Source organism: Staurois parvus, unplaced genomic scaffold (genome assembly GCF_062004578.1).
Source record: "Staurois parvus isolate SC_StPar_1 unplaced genomic scaffold, SC_StPar_1.0 ptg000147l, whole genome shotgun sequence".
Lineage (NCBI taxonomy): Eukaryota > Metazoa > Chordata > Amphibia > Anura > Ranidae > Staurois > Staurois parvus.
The window spans coordinates 707,501-724,171 of record NW_028317943.1 but is presented as its reverse complement, the minus strand read 5'-3'; the positions used below and the strand labels follow the sequence as shown (position 1 = coordinate 724,171).

At 41.1% G+C, this 16,671-nt stretch overlaps 1 protein-coding gene across 2 annotated transcripts in view; it reads right to left on the bottom strand.

Moving 5' to 3' along the window:
- Positions 1–984: 984 nt before the first annotated feature.
- The window catches only part of DOCK4 (dedicator of cytokinesis 4), a 409,224-nt gene continuing 393,537 nt past the window's right edge, over positions 985–16,671 (bottom strand). For both annotated transcript variants that reach the window (XM_089673954.1, XM_089673955.1), the window contains one exon: positions 985–8,688. In XM_089673954.1, coding sequence (XP_089530080.1) covers positions 8,266–8,688 — 423 coding nt within the window. In that variant the 3' untranslated portion in view covers positions 985–8,265. The remainder of the gene's footprint in view (positions 8,689–16,671) is intronic.

Sequence of the window (16,671 nt, the reverse complement as noted above, 5' to 3'; positions counted from 1 at the left end):
ATCCTCAGACACTGGTAACCCCATCAACTGTCCAGAGGTGGAACCCAGCCAGAAAACATACAAGAGTTAAAGTAACCTTGCAATCTCATTTTAAAAGACATCAAATGCAGATGAAAGATAACCACTTTGAACTGATTCTGTACATGAATGAAAGAGTAAATGCAATGTAACACTAAGGTTGTTACATCCTATTCCTCAATAAAGCTTCTGAACACCGTTTTTTCTCTGTCCAGCTGTTGTTTTGACAGCTGTGAATTGGCAGCAATAGTGCCCAGGGTGAGAAGAACAGGGTGTACAATGTATGCCTAAAGTACTTCTTTGAAGTTTTTTTAGACATATGCCGTACACACAAGGTCAACTCTGCTTAGTATTCACTTACATTAACATAAATGAGTCATATTAGTTATAAGAACTCCAAATTTACAGATTTATTGTTACTACTCTGCAGAAGAAAAGACCACTGAAATCAGAGATCTCCCACCAAGAAAATGAAAGGCAAGTGGGGCTTAAGCATTAAAACGCTAAAGGCCTACTCTCCATTACAGGACTCTGTTCTTTGACTATATGTTGAAGGGATTCTCCAACATCCCAGACCTGAGTAGTCAAAAGGGCACAGATCATCAAAAGATAAAAATCCCCTGATTCTACATTAAAACACTGAATTCGGGTGCCTCCTTTAATTTTTTTTTTTTTTTTTAAAGATCTGTGTCAGGATATAAATATGGGATGTGCCATTGATTTTGCATGATCCAGTGCTGTCATTCTTACTCTTGTTGCTCTACTGGGTTTTTGACCTAAAATAAGCATATGCATATTAAGTGGTTTTAAATCTGGCTTGTTACAGGTCAGGACTCACCAAGCCAACTAGTAAAAGAAGGAGAAGCATAACAGCATGGAGCTCAAAGCTTAAAAAACAGATAAGGAAACGCTGATTCCAAATTTCTCAATGTGAACTTTTTGGTAAAAAAAAGACGACAAGATAAATATTAATCAAGTAACTTTATTTCACTTTGTTCCATTGTTGCACCAACTAATATGAACATCTGGTAAAGAGATCATCATAATAGTTATTCTGCATGAATGAGGCCAGTAATACACGCATATATTAAGTTGAACAAATCTGCTGGTTGCCCAGAATAGAAAATGTCTGCAGAAAACACTGCTTTTATTATCAAGGTCAAACACTGTACAACAAACCAACTAATCTACACAGATAACTCAGAAAAGCCTGTTATGTTATAATGGCAAACTGAACTGAAGGCAATGCATCTTTATACAAATTTATGCATATGCAAACATATACATACATCATAATTCTTCTTGCCTCTCATTGTCTCATAAAATAGGTTAAAAACACAACACTGTATGTTATATTCCAAAAGCCACAACCAATTCTAAAAATTCAAAACTGCAAAAATGCCCAGTACAAAGCTAACATTACTATCATTCTTTAAGTAGAATCTGTTTTCTTTACTAAAACATAAATATTTTTACCATATATTTTCTTCTGACATTCAAAATTGTAGTCAATATGGCTGAAATATTATTTAAAAAGCATGTATGTACAAATAGTGTTTAATACATAAAGTATTTGGCATAATTATCACAATCATACTGCATATGCAAGCCCGTTCATTTGTTTTTCAATGGAATATCTTATTAAAGTTAACCAGTTATGTACAAAAATACTTGAACTTTTACTATAGAAAAATGTCATCACCTGCTAGCAATTTTCTTGGGAAAATATATTAAAAAAGTGGTCAATCTCTTTTCATTCAGACGGGTTGTAAATGCAATATACACACTTTACCAAAAATCTGCTTCCCAGCTAAAAAAAGGAAAATAGTTTACTTTATTGATTGGACAGGAGAGTTTAAATGCATATTCTGAGAAATGCCACAAACATCAAGACAAGAGAAACGATGAAAGCAATTGTGTAAGGTGCTTTGTTCTTGACAAAGATGGAGAATTATGTGCTGCAACGGGTGGCATGTCTGTCTGTTAGGGACATTAAAGTAATACAGTGAAAGAGTACAAAAGCAGAAATATACAATGTCCGTATTTCTAGGAAAAAAAATTATAGTGGAACAAAACAAACTGAAAAGGTGAAACATTACACCTGTAAGAGTGCATGGTAGAAACAATACACTATTAGGATTTACTTGTTTTTGTGCTATGGTTATTGAAGATGGTCCCCAACAAAATCACTCAGTCAGTGCAATATAAAACGAAGGCCCTGTACAAAACACAATGGGCTGCACTTTAAAGGGAGGTTGGAAAAATGGATCACATTCTGTGAACCACCAACACTGGACAAAATGCTTAAGTTTGCTGAGCTCTAGAGCTCAAAAATCTACTCATACAATGGCCACTGGTGCAGCTGGATGGGCTAAATGTCAAACCATTACTATTAGGGTCATATTGCCAACCCCTTAAAATTTTTAGTATTTGGATATCACATTGAGACAAATAGGTAATCCATATGGTGAGACCACGGAGTTGCTATTTGCTAATAATTTATGTGAAGAGCTCTGCATAGTGTCTTTTTCACCATGCAATGCACTTGCCCTAACCTCTCAGCATGTTACTACACTAGATCAGAGTGAAATAAAATGTTAATTAATAATGCCAATTAATGAAAGCTCATTGTGCAAAATGCCAATTTTGCCACCTCATTTTCTTGTTTTTATCCAATTCAATAAAATCCTCTGGTGTTTTCCTCATACTGCCTTTCTCTAAACAGCATATAAAAAAGGTGGCTAGAGGGACCTTATGACACCAATCTAAAGACTGACACTGTATATAAGTATACATTTTCACAAAAATCTTTTACCAATACTGTACACCCTATGGCTAGGGTTACACGGGGGATTTTAATCTCCTGCTACTCCGAGATTAAACGGCTTGTTAGCAGTCACCTCATTTGTAGCACTCTGAAATCAATGTGTTTGCTAATGAGATGACTTAAACAAGTGGTAATGTTTCCCAGTAGCAAGAGATTAAAACTGCCCATGCAGCTTTAGCTTAAACAAAATGACCGTTTCAATCTTGGTTAAAGCTAGATCCAATAATAACGTAATCGCATAAGATTACTTAAGCACGTAGTACACATTGTTTTGTCTGTGTCAGGTGATGGGCATTGTGGTTCAAGTTCAGTATACTGCTTTAAAGTGATTGTAAACATTCCTTTTCTTTTAAATAATAAACATGTTATACTTACCTGCTCGTGCAATAGTTTTGCACAGAGCAGTCCCAATCCTCTTCTTCTGGGAACCCCCACCAGCGCTCCTGGCTCCACCCCTTCGGTGACAGCCTTCAAAGGAAGCTGCTTCCTTGAAAGCATTTGTGTAGGCTTGATCCCAAGCCATGCTACCTGCATCTATAGACACAGACAGCGTGGCTGAGCCTCAACCACCGCTCTCTTATCACAGTATTTGATTGAAAGCAGCTGGAGCCAATAGCTCCCACTGTTTCCAATCTGCTATCTGAAGAGGGGAAGATCGGAGAGAGCCACTGCTGTTGGACACGGTGCTGAATCAAGATCAGGCTCAGATAAGTATAGAAGGGGGGAGCTGGGGGATCCTGCAGCACAAAGGGTTTTTCGACCTTAATGCAGAGAATGCATTAAGGTGAAAAGAAAAAAACTTTTACGCCTTTAGAACCACTTTAAAGGGGTGACTCACTGATGTGTAGTAGATGACTACTGTTAAAATCAGTAACCACAAAAAATATTTTGGTGGTAAAAATTAAAAGTATGCCAATAGGAAGAATGTTAGAATTTAACACGTGTTTGACTGCATTTCTATTTGTTTAATATAAGCACATTAAACAATATTTTACTTAAATGTACTTTTTTAAAATATTATTGCTTAGAAAACCAAGTCTTACCCTGGGTGGATTATTGTTGCATTGCTACTTATACCTGACACAAAAATCACAAAGCACTCAATATAACAGCTCCAACGCTTATGAAGAAATACAAATTGCAGAGAAATAAAAAGTTCTCTGGGTAAAATAATGTCCACCTTGTTTTACTACTACCAACCTCTAGAAAAATAGAGTGAAAATAAATCCTACATTAAAAAATTATTAATCTTCCCTTCAGTAAACATTTTGCTTAATGCAAAATTAATGCATTTTACATTTTCCACAGCACCCACATAGTTGTTGATGACATCAAGTTTGCTTGCAATGCAATTATATATTATTTAACCCCTTCACGCCGGCGCCTCTTGGCCCTTTAAGAGTTTCAGAAGCCGGGACGGGCGGGGTTTAGGGATCATGTGACTGCCGTGACGACATGTCACAGCAGTCACATGATCGGGATAGGTCCCGATCGAAAGAGGAGACCGGGACCTTTCCGTGAGTACCGGACATGTGTGCTGGGAGCGCGCGCTCTCAGCACATATTTTTTTTAATAGAACGCAAATGTGCGGCTGCTCTGCCTCTAGGCCCAGACGCCGGGAGGCTGCACATTTGTGTGTGGCCAGCGTGAAGAGGTTAAGAAATCTTCGTTGACTTTGACTGTGATATAGTGTTCATTTTTTGCAATAAATTAAAATGTACGTGTAGGCAAACTATTCGTTTAGCGTTGGATAGAGTAAGAAAGTGTTAAAACCCCTGCCAGATTTTTTTTTTGCCATCTGTGTACCATTGGGGATATTTCTCTTCCATTTCTGGTCCACTAGACCCAACAGAAAGTTCTAAAAAATCTCCAAAACTGAGGGGAGTTCCCCTCTGACACAATGGTCTTAAAAACAGGTGTCTCCATTGGATGATTTCTACTCACCTCTAGTTCTAGTTACAACTCTAAATTTGTTGATCTCCCCTCATTTTATATCTGTGTGACAATGTTCATCAACACAGACGGGTGAATCTCCCCAGCGGTGACAAAAAAAACTGACAGAGGCTATCCAAAAATAATAATATTTTGCCTAAAGATACACTTTAATTTTTTTGGCTGATCTGCAACCTATACATCTGGCAACCATAATTTTGACACCGTCAAATAGATATTTTTCAAGCAGTTAAAAGGGCATTTTTACAATGTGCTATATATTATATACTGTATATTGCAATTGTATTGCTGTGTCAATGCCCTGTGACATCAGATCAGAATCTTTTTCCTAAAAAAAATGGGCCTGGTTCACGCTGCTACTACAACAGCAGGTATAGCTCACTGAGTGGTAAAATACGTGTGTTTTTAATATTGCTTAGGGCAGTGAATACAAAATACACCATAGCCAGATTCAATATACGGTAACTACCATGGTGTTTCAGCAGAAGACATATAAAAGTCAAAGTGTATTTATGACAGGGCTGCAACAAGTGGTTAAATGCAAGGCACTTTTAACAATGGGTCAAAATTTAGAACAAACTCTAATATTAAATTAGTGAGTGGAAAAAAAAAAAAAAAGATTACACACGATACCACCATTTTACAAATTGCCTTCCATCTATCTGTACACAGATAATATATCATTGTTTAAAGTTGAACTTCAGGCAGACAGCTACAACACAGTTAAAATATTTAAGCACACAATTTAGCATTATTTAGAATTCTATAAAAAGGCTAACTGCACCTTTTGCATCATTTTACATGTTACAACCATATTTAGGGTGTAATATGTAACATGGTACAAATGCCCACCCCCCATCCCCGACAGCATGTGGGAGTTCTTCTCCCCCACAGCAGCATCAGACATCAGCAGTGATGTATCTAGGTGCAGAAATTAGACATTCCATAATTCCACATTAAAGCAATAGAGCAATCGGTTTTGAGTTAACTTTCTTTTTCAACATTTGGCTTGATAAAGAGTGTCAGCTCGAAACAGTTTGCTGTATTGCTTTAATGTGAGGTTTGTCAATTCATGCACTTGGATACACAAGTAAAGAGAACATGTATTATATTTGGACCCCATAGCCTTTGAAAAGAAAAAAAATTATATATATATATATATATATATATATATATATATATTAGTTTCTGTATGTAAAATATTGATGCCCCAGCGTCAGTAAAAATAAAAGAAAAAAAATCCTAGGTGTTGGTGGCCAGTGGTAGCATGAATGCCTGGCTATCAGTGTAATACTCCAACATCAGGGTTAAAAAAATGCCTCAGTATCAGTGATCAGTAGGGATAAAAAAAAAAAAAAGGGCGCACTCACTTTCACATATTACTCAGTATCCTGCTCTGCTTCTCTACTGGTCAGAAGATGTCACAGCTGAATTATATAGGCACCTCCATGCAGGAGATCACTCTTGCCCAACAGTGCCAGCTAAGGTACACCGTGGCACCTGCTACCACTCTGCATACAGCCACTCTGGCATGCAAAGAGAAGGTCCTACAATGGGGGTCTTTTTATTGTGGGGGCCAGTAAATACTATAATGGGCTGTAGGTTAAAAATCTCTGGTGTGTGTGTACACTGTGTATGCACAGAAACCCTTAAAAGACTTCACAGTAAGGCTATCTGTACACACAAACTTACATGGCTCTTTGAACATTTGGGAGAACGGGATTGTGGTTGGTCACACTGCATAAATGAAAAGAGCATGATATAGCATACTCATAGCAACTAAGCAGGATCAATCCAGAACTGCTATAGTTGGTAAATTCTGAAGGGCTACTATGGGTAATTGCAATTTGTACTTAAACATTGGTGGACTTATTTAAACAATGTAAAAATGATCAGGTCAACTTTAGGCAACTACTTTTTGTAACCCCTTATGTCCCACTACACCAATATACTAGAGATTTATCAGCTCCACAAGAAGGATTTGCGAACCCTGTGGGTATTACATTTTAGTTTAATCCACTCTTCGGTATAAAAAACAGATATGACAAATGATGGCTATATGAACAAAACACTGTATATTATTAACTAATAGATGATTCTCCAGTGCACATAAAAATGTAGTTTGGGAATTTCTTTAACAAAGCCGCTTTCCAGTTCAAATAAAACAAAATTCAATGAAAAAAAAAAAAAAAAAGATAGTGAGAAATTTGCTATAGCGGTTTACACTAAGGTTTGACATGGCTACAATGTTTAGGTTAGTGCTGTCCAAAATATTTTGCAATCAGTAATCAATGGTACTGCCACAAGATCCTGGCCTGTATATCACAGAGGAGATGAACATTCCTGGTTTGGGGTAAGCTAAAAACCCATAAAGTCCTGGCTCAAAATAACTGGCAGGCCAGGAAGCCTCTCAATCCGTGAAAATGGAGTACAATCCATCACACTTGAGAAATCTAAATCTGACCCATTGTTCAGAACTATGTATGAACATCATCAATCAAAAATTCAAAGCTAAGCAATGATGTTGGAAAATATTTTGCATTACAGAACCACTAAAGCAACTTGCATGCCTTATCTACCATAACAAAGGGAAATGAGTATTGTGTAAAATGAATAGCTTGTAGAGGGCCTACAAGCTAACTGATGGCAGCATTAAAACATGCATTCTTTAGAAATGTGCTTTTCCTGCTCTGACCAATGGATCACCTGTTAATGCATGCAGTTATTGGACCTCACCCCTTTTGTGTTAATAAAGCAACAACATTTTCTCTGCATATACAAAATTCACAAAATATGGAAGATAAATTATCGCAACTGATCAGAAAACTATATACATAATACATATACAAGTTAAAATCCCTTATTAATTTAAGAAAATGAAAGACAGAGTGCTATGTTTATAAAAACAACCTGAAAAGCAATATATTAACTGGGACATTGAAATAACACCTATATTATAGAATTAAAGTTAGCATATACAACAAATTTGGAATTGTTGGCTGACAAAAGTTAAAACATCAATACTGTATCTTCTTAAATTAAAAAAAACAAACAAAAAACAAATAATCTACTCTTCAAATAAAATATTTTATATATATATTTATATTTATAAAAACAATAAAGAACCCAGTTAAAAATCAACATGATATTTCATGAATTTGTAATCCAGAAACGGCGCATACCAACAGACTGTATGTGCTTTCTGTTCTATTTGACCAAAAAGTGCCATTTGTCAAGTTAATCCTGAATTAATACCACTATAATATTGTGCAAAACAATAATAAAAAACAAAAGCTTTACTTCCTTAATTAAGGGAAACAAATAGTAAACAATTAAAGTGCCCACACTTTCATTAAGTGTATATACCCATTCCGCAGCTGTCTCTTCAGCAAAGGACCTCTAGAGGTTATTTTTTCTAGCGAAAAAAAGACAGTTTATTTCACAGCAAAAAGGAAACTGTAATTGTGTTACAACTGTGACACTTTCCGTGGGAAAGGCCTTGGCCGTTGCAGTGGATCAGTTCTTTTGCCATTCTCCAGGCTTGTTGGACGTACTGGACCTGGTTTGGGTGGCAAAGCCGGAGGATCAATAGGGGCAGGTATGGAAAGACACTGAGGTACAGGAACAGGACGCCTCAAAGTCCGTTCATACACACTGTAAGGTGGTGGAGTCTTGTTTTCTTTTCTGGTTGGCTCCTCCGATATGCCATAACTGGATGTAGTTACAGTTTGATCAAAGATCTGGCTCTCAAAACCTGACATCTCAGAGATGCTGCACCGACTGAGGGAAGAAATGCCACTACTGCAACTTCCTGACAGCACTGGAGAATTAGACATCATGCTTGATGGATGGCAGTCCACGGGAGATGGAGTAAATGACTGCATCGGGCCCTGAAAGGTGAGGAACAGAGGTTAATAAATACACTGTCACTACCAATCTTGGTAGAAGCCAATATGTGGGATAATACAATCCCTAAGGTATAACACCACAAGTCAACAAGCACAATGACTGTACTAAATGTAGGAGAAGTCATACCTGAATCATAGGCAATGAGAGCTAAACATTTTTTTTTATCAGGTGCAAACATCCTCTACAGTCTAAAATTACTAAATAACAAAAACATAGTAAACAGGCTGAACTGCAGGCTGCACAGCTTAAAAAAAAAAAAACTGTAGAAAGTCTACATTTCCCATTCTCACCTTCATACTTTTCCACTGCCATATACAGAAATGCATCAAAATGTCAAGGAATATTGCAATTCACTTTATATTGCACATCAACATGCAGTTTAAACCGCTGATGTTGATATTCATTTTTAAAGCATTTTGAGGCCAAGTTCACCTTCACATAAAAAGAAAAATTAAATGCACATATTTCTGCAGGTAAAAAACATGCATGTATCATTTTTTTTTATAACAGAAGCCTGCAAAGCATTGCACTCTTGATCAGCAGATTTCAGGTGCAGTGTCAGGCTGCTGCACACTCAGCCAGTATAGATTAAAGGCAATAGAACTGTAGGCAGTCATTTTCAGAGCTGTAGGCAGTGTGAATGAACTACAAGTGCACTGATCAGCACACCTGCAGTTCATTCAGTCTACCTGTCGAGGTGGCAGATTCCTGTGAATGAATGTTGTAACTGTGTGGGCAGAGTCACCCTAAAAACCGATGTAAGTTATCTTTTAATGTATTTCAAAAGACAAAAACGTGCATTAGACAAAAACACAAAGGTGTAAATTCAGCCTAAGAAAACCAATATGACAAGTTTGGTATTCATTTAGGCCAGTGAAAATACACTGCACAAAAAAAATTAAAGGAAAGCTATTAATCAGAGTATAGCATCGAGTCAATTACACTCCTGGGATATTGATCTGGTCAGTTAAGTAGCAGAGGGGGTTGTTAATCAGTTTCAGCTGCTTTGGTGTTAATGAAATTAACAACAGGTGCACTAGATGGGCAACAATCTACAACAACTACAGAGGTTGCACAGGCAGTCCAACTTCTCCAGGATGGCACATCAATACATGCCATTGCCAGAAGGTTTGCAGTGTCTCCCAGCACAGTCTCAAGAGCATGGAGGAGATTCCAGGAGACAGGCAGTTACTCTAGGAGAGCTGGACAGGGCCATAGAAGATCCCTAAACCCATCAGCAGGACCGGTATCTGCTCCTTTGTGGAAGAATAAACAGGATGAGAACTGCCAGAGCCGTACAAATAACCTCCAGCAGGCTACTGGTGTGAATGTCTCCGACCAGTCAGAAATAGACTTCATGAGGGTGGCCTGAAGGTCCAGCATCCTCTAGTGGGCCCTGTGCTCACTGCCCAGCACCATAGAGCTAGATTGGCATTTGCCTCTTTACACCAGAATTGTCAGGTCCACCACTGGCACCCTGTGCTTTTTACAGATGAGAGAAGGTTCACCCTGAGCACATGTGACAGACGTCAAAGGGTTTGATTTTTGGGGTGTTTTTGAATTCAGTCCTCTGTAAGTTGATCGTTTTCATTTCCATCAAACGATGGGCCATCCTTATGTTCCTAACACATTACCCAGTCCATATCAGTATAGATAGCCAGCATTGTTGACCCATTGAGATCTGATGTGATTTCATAGTGTTCCTTTCATTTTTTTGAGCAGTGTATAAGCATCAAGTCACCCGACCCGACAACTCAGGAACAAGTGTTTTAATATTTACCTATTTGTGAGCTTTTTGTGAACCCACATACTGTAGACACTATACTAACATGACACAGTTATTTAAAGCTTTGGAAATATGGCCAAAATAGAAAAGGACATTTATGAAGCAGTATGTCACTAGCATAAACCCAACAGTATTTATATAATCTCCATTAAATTTTACTGCATGCTGATTTTGACAGTAGATGCATGGGATTGCATGTGGCACCCATATTCATATGTTAATAAATGAAAACACACCACTCTAAATTTGGCATGGAATGGGTGGGGTGGTAGGGAAGGGGGAGGGGGGTGAGTTAGATAGAGAGGGGGTGGGTGGTGAGAGAGGACGGTGGAGGGGGTGACAGGGGGTAGAGAGAGAAGGGGTAGGGGTGGATGAGAGAGAGAGACTGAGGGGGGTAAGGGGGTTAAGACACTCTCTCCCCTCTTCTTCACCTTCCCCCAGCTTCTTACCCATCAGCAACTTCCTGCACATCATGTCCAGGCACACAGCCAGCTCTTTCATTCTCACTGGCGGCACAGACAGCACAGCTTGAGGCTTCATCTGAGGGAATGGCATGTACTGTGTGAGTGCCCAGACCGAGCCGTGTACAGTTCCGGGTATTGTAAGGATGAAGGATTACTCATTCAGTCCCATCACTGGCTCCTCCTCTCTGGTCTCTTCCTTTATCCCAGGCTCCCGGTCGGCCTCCTCCATGGTTTTGCAAGTCCTTGATGCCTAAATTATCTCTGCCTCTGATGGGGTCCCCTACTGACCTCGAGCCCTCATGCGTTGCTGTCCGAGGCACTGTCTCTATCACTGATAAGAGAAACCTTCGATGATGAGAGCGGTGTGTTGCCTTTCTGAATCCAAGTGCAGGCCCTGACTGCATGTGGTGTGGCCTTTTTTTATGGAGCGTCAGAGTGGCCCAGGGTGGGGGGGCAATAACCCCTGGGCCAGTCCACCCCTGGACAGGCACATGTAGACACATGTCTACAGTGCCTATTGGGAAAGCTAGCCCTGGCCATGGCACTTTTAAAGATTTATATAATTTTTTTTTTTAATCTTAAAATTCAAAAATATAACCAACTTTATTTTCTTGAGAACAACAAACCATGTTCACCATAGTTTATCCACTTCTCAGTCATTAAGGCCTAAGGGTGGGAGGTAGGGCTTGCTCTAAAGTAGCTGTTGACCGAAGCCTGTCTGCTGATCCTGCATTCATAATAAGAAAAGCCAAGTGCCAAACCAAAAAAAAGAAGAAGAGGTATGCGCCCCCCCTCCCCAATTGCTCACAGATAAGCCCAGAGGAGCAGCAAAAAGGGAGAAGTGAGAGAATATAGGTGGTGGGGGGTTGTCACCACAAGCCCATGGTGGGGGGGTCCTAATTAATTATATCCGCCTTACCAACCTTACCATTATTTTTCAACTTCCAAATTCTCTAGCAACCAATCAGTGAGCAGTAATGATGTGCGGTAACCTCTAGCAACTAATCAGTGAGTGGTAATGTGTGCTGTAACCTACAGCAACCAGTGAGTGAGTAGTAATGAAATGCTGTAACTTCTGGCAACCAATCACATCCTGATCTGCAGTAAACTGATTTTGAGTGTAGCTGCTATGTCTCATAGCAGGTGGAGAATAAAATTACATGGGGGGGGGGGGGGGGGGGCAAGAAAATGTTTGCCCAGAATCCAATCAATACTGAAGATGGCCCTGTCTACATGAACCCATCTGTGTAGTCAGCCCTGGCTGGGAAAAAGATGAAAGATATTTCTCTGCAACGATCAATAGACATACAAAGTGTCAAGTGACATGTCATACAACTGCACCACATAAGCCGGCCATACATGGTTCAAATCTAGGCCGTTTTAGCAGGAACCATCCGAGATTTGAACCATCTATGGTCAGGCTGATTGTACCCTAATTGACTGTTGTACAACCAGCCTGTTGGATTTTATTCATGCAATTACTGCCAGTGGCTATGGCCGCTAGCAATAATCCTGGCAGAGACAGCTCCCCCCCTCCGGGAGAACACAATAGCTCTGCGGGAGGGATTACACCAACAACATTGACTATATGGTCTACAGCCAACTAAACATTCACTCCTTGATCTGGGGCACTGGGCAGGCTTGGAGACACCACTGCCTACAACTTTAAAAAGTATGTCCAATTTGGAACAGATGGAAAAACAGTATACTCACTTAGCTGTACACAGCATCTGTCCCCCGCCAGCTCTACAGTGAGAACTAAGCGATCAAACACAGCTGATCGCTCAGTTCTCCCCCTCTGCTCTGAGAGCTGTGACTGTCAGTCTCCGACTCTCTGCCCTGCCCTTGGGCTCTGGAGGGGGCAGGAGGGACTGGCTCATGCTGTCAGCGAATCACTTGAGAGGCCAAGCCAGATACCGGTCCAGGCTTCTGGGCGGATCCTGACCATTAGCCTAATGTTGGATCAAATTGGGTCACAAGAGTGCATAACAAACTGCGCTTCTGTGCTCCATAGGAGAAGTATAGCCAAAAAATATTTGGCTATGTGTCTACTTTAATAAATAAGGCTATGTGTGTGTGAATGAGGCCTAGGGGCTCATTCACATGATTGCTGTTGGCTGTAAAGGTTGATTCAGTAGTTTATGTGCATGGACCTGCCTGGAGCTCTGTGTAAGCAGCCTATGTTACACTATGTGGATGCAGTAGCTGTACAAACATAGCTGCATGCCCTAATTTGACAGATTTGTGGGTGCAGGTGTACAGTTCTGAACACAGACAGTGAGCATTTTGGGCCACTCACCCACGCCTGCAAACCTTTCAAATTAAGACATGTGGATACGTTCATACAGCTGCTGCATCTCCATTACAGTCGCCTCCAGCCACATAGCAAGCCACTCATTTACCCAGCCAGAATACCTGTGTGAATGAGCCCTTAGAGAGAGTGTGGATGGGTGGCAGTAAAATCCCATCGTTAACCTGAAATGTTACCGCCCACCAACTGCAGAGGCAGCAGCTGGGGGTATACAAATGTGTTGGCCACAATGCTTTGCTTCATGGCCACAGCAGGAATTATACCCCCTGTTGAATGTAACCCATAGACCCATGCAAGCACCTCGCAACTGCATGCAACTCAATGTGCTAGTGTAGGGTTGACAGGCATAAACAAAAGGAGGTGAGAAGGCGTTACACCTCCTCACCACCTGTCAAATGCTCTCTGTGGAGGGATCAAAACACAGATCACTCTGCAGATAGGAAAGCACATGGGAGCAAGCCCTTAATCATTTTTTTCTTAAAATATGTTTTACAATTTTATTGTTGGGGGGTTTTGGTGACATTTCAGGGATCTAAGCAGACCCTGGGGATTTATTTACTAAAGCTGGAGAGTCCAAAATCAGACTCCCTTCTGCATAGAAACCAATCAGCTTCTAACTTCAGCTTGTTCAATGAAGCTTTGGCAATGAAACCTGGAAGCTGATTGGTTTCTATGCAGAAGTGAGTCTGATTTTGGACTCTCCAGCTATAGTAAATAAACCCCACGATGTCTCACTTTTGATACAGGAGTCTAAGGACATAGATTCTGCAATCTGTTTCTATGGAGCCTCAGTTCCGCTGCAAATTAGTGAAGAAGCGCTCTGTACAGGGGGCTCCCTGTTCATTCAGAACTGAAGCATAATAAACCCAGATTACTGTGCTTCAGTTATGAAGGAACACAGCTGTGTGACATATTTCTGCCCCCCACTCTCTCCATCCTGATCCCAGTCCTCCACTGCTCCACAGCAGCTGTCAGGAAGGAGAGGAGGAGAAGCCGGCAGTACTGCGGGGGGGGGGGGGGGGGGGGAATTATCCCCCTGAAGCAGCTAAAAGCTTCCAGGAGGGAGAGGAAGAGAAGCAGGGGAAGCCACACGTGGATCAATTTCAGCAATAAGACAGTATAGCTGGCCCCTCTGCTGACTTGATGGAGACCCAGATCTTGTACAGGAGGGCTGGCTCTACTGTCTTATTGAAAGCCCTACCTGTGTGTACTGTGCTAGCTGATCGTATCTCATCAGTTTGTAAACAAGATTAGATCACTGTCTGTCCTAACAATGAGTTTTGTTTTTACAAGCTGGGCTTCTCCATTGTACGTTAATTGCTCTTGCATGAAATTGGCTTAGATGTCCTAAAACTGTGCTGAGCATGAGAGCCACTGAAGATGCTGTGCTGCACTGTGCTAACCAGGATAGCATAGACGCTGGACAAGCTCTGCTGAGGGGAAGATGCTGGACACGATGTGCTGAGCAAGAGATGCTAGGCTTAGCTCTGCTGAGAGGGAGATGCTGGACACGATGTGCTGAGCAGGAGATGCTAGGCTTAGCTCTGCTGAGAGGGAGATGCTGGACACGATGTGCTGAGCAGGAGATGCTAGGCTTAGCTCTGCTGAGAGGGAGATGATGGACACGATGTGCTGAGCAGGAGATGCTAGGCTTAGCTCTGCTGAGAGGGAGATGCTGGACACGATGTGCTGAGCAAGAGATGCTAGGCTTAGCTCTGCTGAGAGGGAGATGCTGGACACGATGTGCTGAGCAGGAGATGCTAGGCTTAGCTCTGCTGAGAGGGAGATGCTGGACACGATGTGCTGAGCAGGAGATGCTAGGCTTAGCTCTGCTGAGAGGGAGATGCTGGACACGATGTGCTGAGCAGGAGATGCTAGGCTTAGCTCTGCTGAGAGGGAGATGATGGACACGATGTGCTGAGCAGGAGATGCTAGGCTTAGCTCTGCTGAGAGGGAGATGCTGGACACGATGTGCTGAGCAGGAGATGCTAGGCTTAGCCCTGCTGAGAGGGAGATGCTGCAGACACAGGACACGTTGTGCTGAATGGTGGGGCAGGAAAGAGCTGAGCAGGTGGGAGTGACAGCAGTGTGGGACCCCAGCAGTTAGGTGTTTGGGAACAGTGCTAATGAGGCACTGTGAGTTGCTGGGGCATTGTGAGTGACTGAGGTGCTATGGGTACTGAGGGAATGACAGGTATTGTGACTGGGGTGCTGTGAGTACTGAGCTATTGTGACTGAAGTTCTGCAACAAACCTAATAAGGGGGCTGGAGGACCTTAGTTCTAAGGAACCAATACAAACATTAAACTTGATCTCCTTCAAGAAGAGATGCCAAAAAGGAAATATTGCAATATACAAATATCAAAATGGTGATTCGCAGGACAGAAGGTTTAACCTTAAACTGCGTAAGAGGTTGTTTACGGTTAGAGCGGTAAGAATATGGAACTCCTTCACACAATTGGTGTCAGAAGGAAGTGTTGATAATTAAAAAAACTTTTATATGGGCACATTATTAAATGCAATCTACAGCGATATTTAAAATGGTAGAGACAGATACATATACATACACACACACCCACCCACACAGGTTGAACTGGATGGACTAGTGCAGTGTTTGTCAACCTTTTTTCAGACAAGGTACTCTTTAAAATTATGGACAGTCTTGAGGCACCCCATTTTAGAATGGGGTGCCTCAAGACTGTTAAAAAGGCACCCCCATTATAAAATGTGAAAAACTAACAGCAACATCCACACATGTAGGACACCCAACACTAGAGGTGATTTATTCTTCCAACGCAAATACACTTTTGCACACTGGTACTGACTAGTATTTCATGGTTTCTCTTCTCCCTCAGTTTTTCTCCATCACTGAGCTAATCTGACCCCAGCACTGATGGAGAGGGGTGGGGGAGGGTCAAACTAGGATGCTGTGCAGGCAGCAGACATCCTCCTTATCCACTGATGATGTCATTGGCTGTCAGGACATTGGAGGCTAGAAGGTCAGAATGGTTCACAATGAAAACCTGTGAATGTGTAACTAAAAATCAGACTTGTTCCACCCGCTGGTTTTTGGTCTGATTTGTAGACATATTGCCAAGGCACCCCTGAAGAAACCTCAAGGCACCCTGGTTGAGAAAGGCTGGACTAGTGTCTTTATTCAACCTTACCAACTATGTAGCTCACCCAGCCACTAAGCCTTTTTATTGGGACAAATCACACTAAACATGAGAAATGCTTGTTGTCTGCCCTGACACCTTAACTCTTAAATATCGAAAGATAATTTTTTTTAGGTATGCTTTTGAGTGGGAACACAAAAACATATAGCAGAGCTTACTTAAAATGGACTGGAAAGTGGAAATACACTTCAAGTATTAGGGATTTACAAGCACTAGTGCATTATTTTG